This window comes from Priapulus caudatus, unplaced genomic scaffold, assembly GCF_000485595.1.
Source record: "Priapulus caudatus unplaced genomic scaffold, Priapulus_caudatus-5.0.1 Scaffold534, whole genome shotgun sequence".
NCBI lineage: Eukaryota > Metazoa > Priapulida > Priapulimorpha > Priapulimorphida > Priapulidae > Priapulus > Priapulus caudatus.
Window position 1 is genome coordinate 261431 of NW_014577595.1, and position 12349 is coordinate 273779.

The 12349-nt window shown below is 43.7% G+C and overlaps 2 protein-coding genes across 2 annotated transcripts in view; both read left to right on the forward strand.

Annotated features, from left to right (window-relative positions):
* LOC106811390 (UPF0585 protein C16orf13 homolog A-like) overlaps nt 1-2401 on the forward strand; it is an 18260-nt gene extending 15859 nt beyond the window's left edge. The window contains exons 2-3 of the mRNA XM_014814979.1: nt 989-1110; nt 1884-2401. Coding sequence (XP_014670465.1) covers nt 993-1110; nt 1884-2401 — 636 coding nt within the window. The 5' untranslated portion in view covers nt 989-992. The remainder of the gene's footprint in view (nt 1-988; nt 1111-1883) is intronic.
* The window catches only part of LOC106811391 (S1 RNA-binding domain-containing protein 1-like), a 30501-nt gene that overhangs the window by 15967 nt on the left and 2185 nt on the right, over nt 1-12349 (forward strand). Inside the window, exons 2-12 of the mRNA XM_014814980.1 lie at nt 4267-4433; nt 4856-4973; nt 5471-5588; nt 6321-6456; nt 6656-6752; nt 6952-7102; nt 7505-7701; nt 8648-8805; nt 9203-9305; nt 9764-9871; nt 12057-12144. Coding sequence (XP_014670466.1) covers nt 4307-4433; nt 4856-4973; nt 5471-5588; nt 6321-6456; nt 6656-6752; nt 6952-7102; nt 7505-7701; nt 8648-8805; nt 9203-9305; nt 9764-9871; nt 12057-12144 — 1401 coding nt within the window. The 5' untranslated portion in view covers nt 4267-4306. The remainder of the gene's footprint in view (nt 1-4266; nt 4434-4855; nt 4974-5470; nt 5589-6320; nt 6457-6655; nt 6753-6951; nt 7103-7504; nt 7702-8647; nt 8806-9202; nt 9306-9763; nt 9872-12056; nt 12145-12349) is intronic.

Genomic DNA, 12349 nt, shown 5'->3' on the forward strand with positions numbered 1-12349 from the left:
TGTGTATACATATATGTACCTCGGGTACATATCTGTAGTACCTGATACGACAACGACCCCTTGAGCGTCATTTACTGTGCCGGTTTTGAACTGCGGAAGTCTATCTGCTTATCTATTTGGAATACTGTGTTGCGTAATTTCCTCTGCACAGCAGCACTGTGTGTGTGGTTTATTCGAGCTGTTGTTGCAGAATTAGTGAGCATGACAGTCATTTACTGTGCCGATTTTGAACTGCGGAAGTCTATCTGCTTATCTATTTGGAATACTGTGTTGCGTAATTTCCTCTGCACAGCAGCACTGTGTGTGTGGTTTATTCGAGCTGTTGTTGCAGAATTAGTGAGCATGACAGTCATTTACTGTGCCGGTTTTGAACTGCGGAAGTCTATCTGCTTATCTATTTGGAATACTGTGTTGCGTAATTTCCTCTGCACAGCAGCACTGTGTGTGTGGTTTATTCGAGCTGTTGTTGCAGAATTAGTGAGCATGACAGTCATTTACTGTGCCGGTTTTGAACTGCGGAAGTTTTCACTGCTAAAACAACACTACAGGTACTTGTGTTTGCTTTGTATAGACTAAAACAGCATGAAATTTTAAAAACAGTTTTCAAGCTGCATTAATCACCAACTAAAACCACCTCATTTATTTGAATTAATTTGATATTTTATTTTATTTACGGGTGAGTGTAAACTGAATAAAAGTCCTGGTCACAATGCTTAATTGTATGCTGTGGTGATAAAGCATCTTAAAATCACATAGTACTTAGACAAATTGATAGACATTCTAATCCTACACTGTATATTTGAATGTAATACGTATATTTATGTAATAGCATGTAATAATATGTACGTATACCCTACTGTATAAACTTTGTACTAAAGCTTTTGTTTTGTACTCGGTACATCTAAATACAATGCCATTGAGTAAAGTTCTCGATAGCACAAGCTTGTGATGTTCAGATAATTTGTAGATATCTCTCTTCTTTCAGAAGAAGTATGAGTACAGTAGCAAAGTGTGCTGCAGCCTGTGATAGGAACAAGGCTGCGATATTGGAAGTTTTGAAAGACTACCTGCCCGCTGGCAAACCTACGCATGTACTTGAGATCGGATCAGGTAATAACTGCCCTGGTGACGCAGACCTCAGTTAAATTCACCCTTGTTGCCTACAACTACTAACTGTAACTATAACTATAAGCATAACTATAACTATAACTTGCCATCGCTCGATACTACGATATATACACGAATAACTGAATTGCTTATTCGCTGCTTACCCGAGGATGATCCATGAGCGGACGTTTGTAACAACGTTCATCTAGAAGCATTTGTCTCTCACGTATCATGACTGCGCGTCTAAGTTACTGCAGACATTAGTGACACTACTGTTACTAAACACTAGTGCAGATGTAAATATTCTACTATGCTGTGTCAGTGTGAAGATCAAAATCTTAGCAGATGTGCATGATTTCCAGCCTAGGTGTTTTTCCCTTGCATATCACAACCATACCTAAGCTTAATCACATAATCACTTCTAATCACTTCTTCATCACATTACCATTCTTGTCCCATCTGCAACATCTCCAGCCTAGGTTTTTCTCTCGTATGCATCACGGCCTCATATAACCTTCTCCCTTCTTTCGTCTCATCTCTATTCCCATCCCATCTATTAAAGCATTTCGAGCCTAAGTGTACGAGCGTCGCTCGTATCATAACCACACCCAACCTTACCCCTTCTCTCGTCTCATTTCCATCCTAGGTGTTTCTCTTGTGCATATCATGGCCACACCTAGCCTTACCCCTTCTTTCAAGCCTAAGTGTTTCTCTCGCGCGTACCACGACCCGCACCTAACCTTCCCCTCCCCCTTCTCTCGTCTTGCCCCCCGCAGGTACGGGCGTGCACGGCGTCCACTTCACCTCCGCGCTGCCGCACGTCGCGTGGCAGCCGTCCGACTGCGACGACGAGCATCTGAGCCGCATCGTCGCGAACCGACAAGCGAACCCGTCGCTCAGCAACTTCCTCCCGCCGCTGCGCGTCGACGCGACGTCTCCCGCCGACGCGTGGGGCGTCGCGCGCGGCTCCGCCGACCTCCTCTACTCGAGCAACGTCGTCCACGTCGCCCCCTGGGCGGTCGCGCGCGGGCTGTTCGCCGGCGCCACCTGGGCGCTGCGCGGCAGCGGGCTGCTGGCGATGTACGGGCCGTTCACGGTGGACGGCGTCGCGCAGCCCGAGTCGAACGCGAGGTTTGACGCGGCGCTGCGGCTGCAGGACCCCGCCTGGGGGCTGAGGGACGTGCGCGAGCTGCAGACGCTGGGTGAGGAGAACGGGCTTGAGCTGGTCAGCTCGCACGAGATGCCCGCAAACAACAAGATGCTGTTCTTCAAGAAGGTGGCGGACGGCCGCTAGGGGGTCTCCGGGCGGCGGCGGCGGCGGCGGCGGCGGCTGCGTCGAAGCAATAACCGTTACCGTGGGAGAGATCCGGGAGGAAATGCGCCGTTTCGAAAACCGGGAACAATTTTGTTGATTCCAGCAGAATGTAATGTGCGGTCGGTTGTACGTTTGTCGCTCGATGTATTTACTGAGGCCTCTTTCAAGTTACTATTCAGAAGTTAGCTATGCGTACTTGCCCTATCTCTGCGCAGTGACTTTATTATATTAGAAGTAACGTGTATTAGTTTCGTAGTTTGAGTTTCTGAGATCAAATTCACCATTGCCATTGTCCCTGGGAATGACTTGATTTGAGTGACTGTTGGAATCTCAACAAAGCTCAGGAAGCAAGTAAGGCACAATAAAAAATCTGCCTGAACAAAAAACGCACAACAGAAAACTTATCTCTGGACAAATTTTCAACTGTAAGATTTCTATCGCGTGGTTGACATTTTTGTTCAGCAGCATTATATGTGACGCCATTATCATGTTCAACAAAGTAAAAAAAGAATTTTGATGTATGAGGTGATGTGATTCTGGCCCGTTGCTTAATAAGATTCTTAAAATTTTCCTTGTACGTTTACTTTATAAATTTTTTAGGAGTTTTATAGTATTATGTACACAGTATAATCAAGATGTATCTAACTATGAACAATTTAGAGGGTAACAATCTATACAAACGCTTATTTCTCCAGTACTAGACTAGCAAATACTTCGTGTCATGCATAATCATACTACCTTATGGCAAAATAAACTCTAGTTCCTCCCATTTCACTGCGCGTTGTCTTATAAAAGGTATTTGAAAATACCTCCAATGTTGTTCAAATTCTCCGATGTTGTTGACACGTTTGCGTTGCTCTGCCAAGCAACTGTACAGCGGATGCAACCCGTAGCAACATGTGACGTCACCTAACCGATTCGGGCTAAATTGTTTGGCAAACAATTCGGCGTTGGCGCCAGATTGCCAGATTTCGCACCTCTTTCTTGTGGGTTTTAAGCAAACGTGCAGTGAAATGGGAGGAACTAGAGTTTATTTTGTCATAAGGTAGTGTGATTATGCATGACACGAAGTATTTGCTAGTCTAGTACTGGAGAAATTAGCGTTTGGATGCGCATATTGCGGCTTTAAGGTTTTCTTATTTTCTATAGTGGCAGCTAGTTTGTTTTTAGACAGCAGCTGTGGTTTATGCAAATTTGAATTATTTATGTTATACCAGATGTATTAATTCTTAAGATCTTAATGATCGGTGCTAGCTAGTAGAAAAACATATAATATGAGAGTGTATACATGACAGTGAAGAAGTGCGATAGCTTTCTGTAATTATATACTTTTTGTTGTCTGGTAACTGTCAGATTATACAATTTAAATCTGTTATCCACAACTGTTGGTGGAAATTTAGTAGTATATACCTTAATAAAGTTTATATGTATGAAGCATTACTGAATCTGTTGGCTTCGTTATTAATCGCAACATAGTATATGCTGCAAACATAACAACCCACAACATTTCGCTACTGTTCCGTACGCCTTGGCCTAGATGATTCGCCTACTTTGCCTTCCTTTGGTAAATAGTGTACGTGCATGCGTGTCATCCTAGTTAAATTTAGAATAGGTCATAGGGAGGAGTCACCTTTGCTCACATAATTATCTGTGAGATGTTTTGCCACCATAACCCACTTCTGCATCACTTTTTATTTAGTAATCACCTATCGGTCCACAAGTTACACGCGACCTCCAAAAAAATGTCACGTTTCAAACTAAATACACCGCAGCATTTAATGACCAGTGTTAGCTCAGTGAAATAAAATAAAAATTTCAAACCATTTTTGCCGAACGCAAAGCAGGGAAGCAATCGGGCAAGCAGGAGAAGGCAGTGCAACGACAATGGGTGGGAAGAGGCAGCAGCAGCAGCAGCAGCAGGAGGAGGACGACAACTCCGTTAGCTGCTGGGACGTGTCGAGCGTGCTTGCTGATGAGATGCACATCAGTCCGGGCGTCGCTGGCAACATCGGTGAGTCATCATCTGGTCTCGCCGAGGGAGCGTTAGACTACAGTCAACCCTGTGTTAGAAGTCGCTTCAATAGAGCAGACACCTGTCTATAAACTGCACATTTTGGCGTTGGGTTCTTTCGAATTTTTTTGAGTGATCCTTTATATACAGATTTGATTGTGCTTATTTTACAGTAACTTGACCCAGTATTTTAATAGTGTTTCTTTTCTTCATTCCATAAATTTTTATCCTATTCATTGCTAATTGCAAGAAGCATGTGCAAATGTCACAGATCTGTTTGTTACATAGGAGTTGCACAGCACATAGGTAGTAGGACATCCTCTAATCATAATGGTCTTTTCACGTGCATTGATCGGTCGATCAAACAACAGAAAGCGATTATACGTGATTGAACACTGATGTTTGACCGGTGGTCGTTTCAGTCCACCTACTGGAAGACGGGTGCACCATTCCGTTCATCGCTCGCTACAGGAAGGAGAATACGGCGAATATGGATGCAGGAAAGCTGCGAGAAGCGAGTGACGTCTACCAGGAACTAGTGTAAGCTATAGTGTGCGCTGCAGCAAGGGGGTGCTACGACCACGCTTGGTGCATGCGGTGGCCGATGAAATGGCTTAGCACTCCCATTCCATTTCCCCCCCCCCCTTGTCACCCATTCACAGATCTCTTACATTCTGCAGTCAAACCATACAGGTCTCTATTCTACAGCGTCATCTACTGGCTAGCACAGGCTCGACTGTACATGTTTCACACAATTCTACAGGGTTTCTTCTGAGGGAAAACTAGACAACGGAGGTAATGGCCAGTTTGGGGGGAAAACGCACATAATGGATTCAAAGGCGTGTTTGCGCGTCTCGAGGACCTAGCAAAGCTAGCACCGCAGGAGCTCGCCCAGCTAGGGGCGTCTGGGGGCGGGTAAATTCAGGAATATTTTCACAACGGCGATGTTAAATTTGAACACGGCGGTGCGCCACTGTGCCTCTTATGTAGAAAACCCTGATTCTAGCCTCATGCTCGGCATCTCCCTGTGTTTACAGTGCAGTGCAGACGAAGGCGGAGGTCGTGTGTAAGCAGATCAGTAAGCAGGGGAAGCTGACCGCTCCGGTGAAGGCGGCCCTCGCGCATTCACACAGCATGGTGGAGATCGAACACATCGTGAGTTGGTCGGCGAGGCTATCGGCACCGATACGTGACCAGTGACCACCCCTCGCTGCTGTAACCATCCTCCTGATTCCTTGTCTCTTCTACGTAACTGTAGTGCCTTCTCCCTCATTGTTCCCTTCTACGTAACCATGGTGTCTTCTTTATAACGGCGGGTCCGTTCTCCCTGAATCAGGTGTCTTCTATTTAATTGTGTTGCGTTCTCCGTTAGTCCGGTGCCTTTTATCCAACCATGGTGCTTTCTCCCTTAATATGCCTTCGAATTCTACCTGCTTGTAGCATGTCCTCTGTCACTGCGCTGCCTCTTCCATCTCTGTGGCACGTCCTTCCTATCTCTGGTTTCTCCTCCGTAACTCTGGTGACTTCTTCCTAGCTATGGTGACTCTTCCCGAACTGCAATATCTCCTCTCTCACTGTGGTGCGTCTCCTCCTTAACTGTAGAGGTTCCTCCTTAAGAGTAATGTGCTTTGCTACTCTTCCCCTAATTTGTTTTCTTTCTAATCCTCCCATCTATTCCTTTAATTATCCCCTCTGTACACATCTAATTTTGATCCCATCCTTACTACCTTATTTCTGCATGCGAGGTTGATCTATGTTTTTCTTAGTTAACTTCATTGTCTGCTTCCTAGACGCTATGTGTAAAGTAGTGAAATGCTGTCCCTTACATTTAATAGTGCTTAGATAATTCTTAGCTTGTGAACGATTTCGATTTACCGGCTTTTCCAGTATGCTCCCTTCAAGACTGGTAGCAAGAGGACACTGGCAGAGAGAGCCAGGACTCTGGGTCTGGAACCTATCGCAACTGAAATCCTTCAGGGAAGAAATGTGAACCCGTGTCGTTTCTTGCAACCTAACAAGAAAGGTTAGTTCCAAATAAATGAGGAGGAATATAGGATCTGATGATGGTGACCCTTCCTCTATCTACTCCCCTCTCTTTCCCTTGTTTCTCTTTTCTCTCCTATTCTCCCTGCATCTCTTCTCTTTCCTGCTCTTTCACTCACTCACACCTGCTTTTGTTTGCTCTGTAATATATGTTCTCACTGTCATTTCTTCTGTTACAGGTCTTCAGACAATGGAGGAAGTCGAGACAGGCATACAGCACATCATTGCAGATATCATCAGTAAGGACAAGAATGTTCTGGACAGAGTGCGAGAACTGTACGTAACACCCAACATATACCGCGTGTAACCTTCTTCAAAGCTCTCTCTCATTCAGTTCAATCATGCTGAAAACCCTGAAAGTTGCTTTGTATTGGGCAATTGATAACCATTTCTTTATGTTCATTCAGCGTTATTAATCCTCAATTGCTGTCTGCTCTAATTTCTGAAGGATACGTTTACGTGTACTGTTTGACAGGAGCCACGATGCTGCAATATTGTTGAAGGTCACCAAGGCAAAAACAGTGAAGAAGAAAGTTGGGAACGATGTTAAGAATAAGGAGAATGAACACAAGTTTGAGATCTATTACAATTACAGTTCCCAAATCAGGACGATTCGACCTCATCAGGTAGTTCCTTCATCATCCACCTTCGTAGGTGCTATACAATACTCCTACTGTCATATTTCAGAAATATCAGGTTGATAATTATGGCAGGAATTCTCTTTACTATTAATACTAAGGTTAAATTATTCCATACCAACCACACTTAGCGTCTTTTGTACTATCTGCTTCAAATAATTGCACATGCAGGATTAAATACATTTACGTACTTTATCTACAATTGCACATAGCTGTAATCTAGATAGATTCCTTCTCTGCATTTAGTGAAGTCTTAATCTTGTGGAAACGTTTTAAAACTTTGAAACTGCACTTATGCAAATTCGTCAAACTGTCAGTGTTGTGAACTCAAACTGAGAATGTTAGTTTCACCGTATATGCCAAGCTGACAGATGTGCATGTCTCGTGCAGACGCTAGCCATCAACCGTGGCGAAAGTTTGGGCGTGTTGTCGGTGAAAGTGGACGTGCCGCAGCGCGTCGCTGACGAAATCACTCGGTTCTGCACTCGGAAGTACATGGCGCACCCTGCCAGTGCGAGACTAGTGTGCAGCGCTGTGGCGGACGCCTACAAGCGGCTCCTCAATCCTCTCATGTGCAGGAAGATTAGGTGGGTAGAGTTATCGCACGTACGATGCCGGTTCGAAATAGTACGAGGCCGAAGAAACTTGTGTTAATCGCTCATGCAGGGTCTCAAATCAGCGAAAATATAAATCTTGATTTTAATCTGAATCTTGATTTTAATCTGAATCTTGATTCAGAAGGAAAATCGTGTTTTGATGTGAAACTCGCTAACATCAAATAAAAACAAATATCTTTGTTGCCTGCTATTTTAATGCTTCTATGTACACCTAATCTACAAGACTCTTTGTCCTACTTATTTAATGAATGATTTGCCGCCAGAATATGCAATGGGTCGTAAATTGAAAAATAACAAAGACACTTATCGACGTGTTTCAGTTTCATCCCCCTGCTTATATTAGTGACACTGCACTAGTCGATGTCATGCCCGTTTTGCTCAAGTTCCTGTTGAGTACAAGCAGGTCTCATGTGGGTACAAGCAGCCTGCTGGTCTCATGTGGATCATGTACATGTGGGTACAAGCAGCCTGCAGGTCTCATATGGGTCATGTACATGTGGCTACAAGCAGGTCTCTCATATGGCATATGGGTCATGTACATGTGGCTACAAGCAGGTCTTATATGGGTCATGTACATGTGGGTACAAGCAGGTCTCTCATATGGGTCATGTACATGTGGCTACAAGCAGGTCTCATGTGGGTCGTGTACATGTGTGTACAAGCAGGTCTCATGTGGGTCATGTACATGTGTGTACAAGCAGGTCTCATGTGGGTCATGTACATGTGGGTACAAGCAGGTCTCATGTGGGTCATGTACATGTGTGTACAAGCAGGTCTCATGTGGGTCATGTACATGTGGGTACAAGCAGGTCTCATCTGGCTCATGTACATGTGGGTACAAGCAGGTCTCATGTGGGTCATGTACATGTGGCTACAAGCAGGTCTCACGTGGCTCATGTGTGCATTGATCCTGCAGGTCGGAGCTCACGAAGGCAGCGGAGAACACGTCGCTGGAAGTGTTCGGCGGCAACCTGAAGCGTCTGCTGCTGACTCCGCCGGTGAGGGGCAAGGCCGTGCTCGGCATCGACCCCGGCTTCAAGCACGGATGCAAGATGGCTGTCTGCTCGTCGACAGGTGCGTGTTAGGAACAACGGAGACGGTCCGTACTCGTGCATGCAGTCTAACCTGCGTATAAGGGTCACTCGAGAAAAATGGCGAAGCGTCCTTTATGGATAGGTGTTCATTCTGTAGAGGTGGTTTCATTGTGTGACTGCCACTGAAGCCAAATACGAAAGGTCTCATTTATAGAGAGGTGTCCATTCAATAGAGGTGGTTACATTGTATAATTGCCACTGAGGGGAAGTGCCAAGTGTTATTTTATAGGCAGGTGGATGTCGATTCAATAGACGTGTCTACTAACACAAGTTTGGCTATATATGGCATTTTCCATAACTATATTAATCTGCGAAAATAGTATTGCCCGACAAAAATTGAATCTGGGTGTGTCAATTTGTTTCATATTTCTCTGCAGGTGATATTTTACGTACGGCTGTGATATACCCATTCTGCAACCCATCACTCATGGCTCAGGCCAGGGACAAGAAGGAGCTTGTCAACATTGTCAAGAATTACAAGTATATATACAAACTATTCCGGGATTGTATTTTGCTCGAAACATATGGCTTCAAGTGTGGGAAAGCAAATAAGCGAGGACAACTGGTTAGAACGAGCTGTTTCAACAATACTCTCTGGGACATTTCCATCAAAGTGCATGCAGAATAAATGTAAATCAGGTTTCTTCTATAAATCTCATGTTGGGAACTGCTAGCAAATTAAAAGTAAAAATCCTCACATCGAATATGGAGCCATGACTATGGAGCCTTGTAGTATTTCAAGCAATCCTATGTGAAATACCATGGAATCATAATTCTGTAATTTCATTTGCTCAACCTGAAAGAGGTTACCCTTTCAGTAACGTACTCTTGTATCCCTTCAATAATGATCTTGTGTAATAAAAGTATTGTGTGTAGGTATAGCCACATAAAAAAGGATAGCCCAAACATAACAAACGTATATCTGTGTGATTTTGCAGTGTTGATGTAGTTGCGGTAGGCAATGGGACGGCATGCAGGGAAACAGAGGAACACCTGTCACGCCTCATTCAAGCTGGTGCATTCCGACCACTCGACATTGTCTACTGGTGAGACATTATACCACTTAATCGAAGCCGCATTAGTACCTTTCAGCACATTATAATTCTAGTTTTCTCCCTTGGTGTCCACCATGTACCTCAGCTGTATGTGAGCCTGCCACAATCTTTACTTGCATAGGGATAATTGCAAAAACATGTCTATTCACAGTGTATTACGTAATGCACTCAAACCTCCGTATAATGAGCATTCAAAGGAAATTCCAAAAGTACCGCTAACATTTGGATTGAAATTGAAAACATTTGAAATTTAGATAACAAATTCGGTAAACATTCTAGTGTCACTCACTATCTATGTGTTTTTACCAATAAGCAAGCATACGAATTAGACAGTTTATGGTAACATTAAAAAAATATATTTAATAACAAATAAATGTTAACAAAAAATATAATCATAAAATACATCAAGCCTGTGGTTGCTTCTCCTATCTCCTGCATGCATCGACTTTCCATAGGCAGAAAACACAGTGGTCAGTCACTTACGACCTCAGGCTTGTCTTGCGTCTGTCGGAAAACCGCGTGCACAATCGTAGCGGACGTCACTCAGTATAAGTCGTAGCCGTCAAAGTTTCCGTAGCTGCCGTATCCGAGGCCGTTGCCGTATCCGCCGTTGCCGTACCCGCCATGGCCGCCATAACCGTGTCCGTAGCCACCATAGCCCCCGCCGTAACCATAGCCGGCCTGTCCGTCCGGGTAGTCGTAGCTGGCTGACGTCAGAGCAACACACAGCATCTAAAGAGTTGGGCATATTACCATCAAACCTGTACTAGCATATACCTCTATAGAATGGATACACCAGTCTATAATGCTCATAGTGTCTATGTCTCCCTGGGTACTGTCGGAACGTATCTGATATGGTTAGGGTTAGGGTTAGGGAGTAGGCGTAGGCGACTCCCTAGACTCGTTAGTGGAGTAGGCGAGGTAGATAGTTACCAGGGTACGTTCCGGCAGTACCCAGGGAGACATAGACCCTCTCAGCGTCTATAATGGACACGCTCCATTTCCCTTGGGGGAGCCTTATATACAGGCTTGATTGATTAAATTATATAAGTATATATTGTACGTCTTAGATAAAGCAATCAATCACTCATGAACTCTCATCTTTAGCATTATTGCGATGATGGCTTCGTAGCATAGTCATAGTAGTTTAGTCAATCGTAACTATTTCTCAAAAGAATCATTGTACAGTCAGCAGCGATCTAGATTATAAGAGCCTTGCATTACCAGCTTTAGTTTCAGCTGGTAATTAGATCCAGGTACCAATTCTATGAAATACAAGTTGCTCTATAAGCTATGTGATTTTACAGCTGTTCCAATAGAAAATCAGTGCGAATACTGTCTTTGATATGATAAACTTATCACGAGTAAATAATCTCAAAGAGAAACTTGAGATTAGTTACTCCTGAACCTATCAATAGCTAATAATACCTAGGTATTATTAGATCTTGAACCTATCTATGTATAGGATATCATTAGTGTAGAATATGAATAGCTTGAAATCTTGACAACTTACTGCTATGGTAGCCGCTACGTATGCAGTGACGATGAATGCAGCAGTGGTCTTCATTGCTGGACGTCGGTAGTGGTGTGAGAAGTGACTGTGTTACTACAGAGCTTGCTCCTATTCCACTCCCCACTTTATCAACCTAGCTGTCTCTAATGTGACCCAATACCGTACCCACGTGAACTTCTTGCAATTATTTTCGTCAATCGACAGTGGTCTTTGATGGAGAAATTGCTGTTTCAATACGCATACTCTCATTTTGGGTCCCAGTGAAAGTAAATGATTGCATACACACTCTTCGTTGTACAGTTCAGAATTCATTTAGCAAATTTGTCTGTATATTTGTCTGTTGATTCTCGGTTGACATTTTTTCTCGGGGGAAACATTCGTTCTAAATGTATTTGTTTGTAGTTTTAACGGATGTATAGATGTGAATGTAAAAATGCCCAATTATATATGGTAACAAAATATCTGAGAACAATCATACCATTATTTGTTATTGACCCATATTTTATTGGCGTATATTTACTTGCTGTTAGAGAGAAATTGGGTAATTATTCTTCTCAGTAACTAGTCTAACCTGTTAACTTGGTGTGTAAACAAACTAGCAAGTTGATATTTTGTCACTATGTATATGTTTCAATGAACTGTTCCTGTGTGTTGGTTTCACAGTATAGTGGATGAGAGTGGTGCATCCATATATAGTGTGTCAGAAGAGGCTGCTAAAGAGATGCCAGATCTAGACACTAATTTTAGGAGTGCAGGTAATGTTCTTTAAGAGAGAGAGAGAGAGAGAGAGAGAGAGAGAGAAGGCGAGAGAGAGAGATAGCGAGAGAGTGTGTGTGTGTGAGAGATAGACAGAGAGAGAGAGAGAGCGAGAGCGAGAGAGAAAGCGAGAGAGAGAGAGAGCGAGAGAGTGTGTGAGAGGGAGAGAGAGAGAGAGAGAGAGAGAGAGAGAGAGAGAG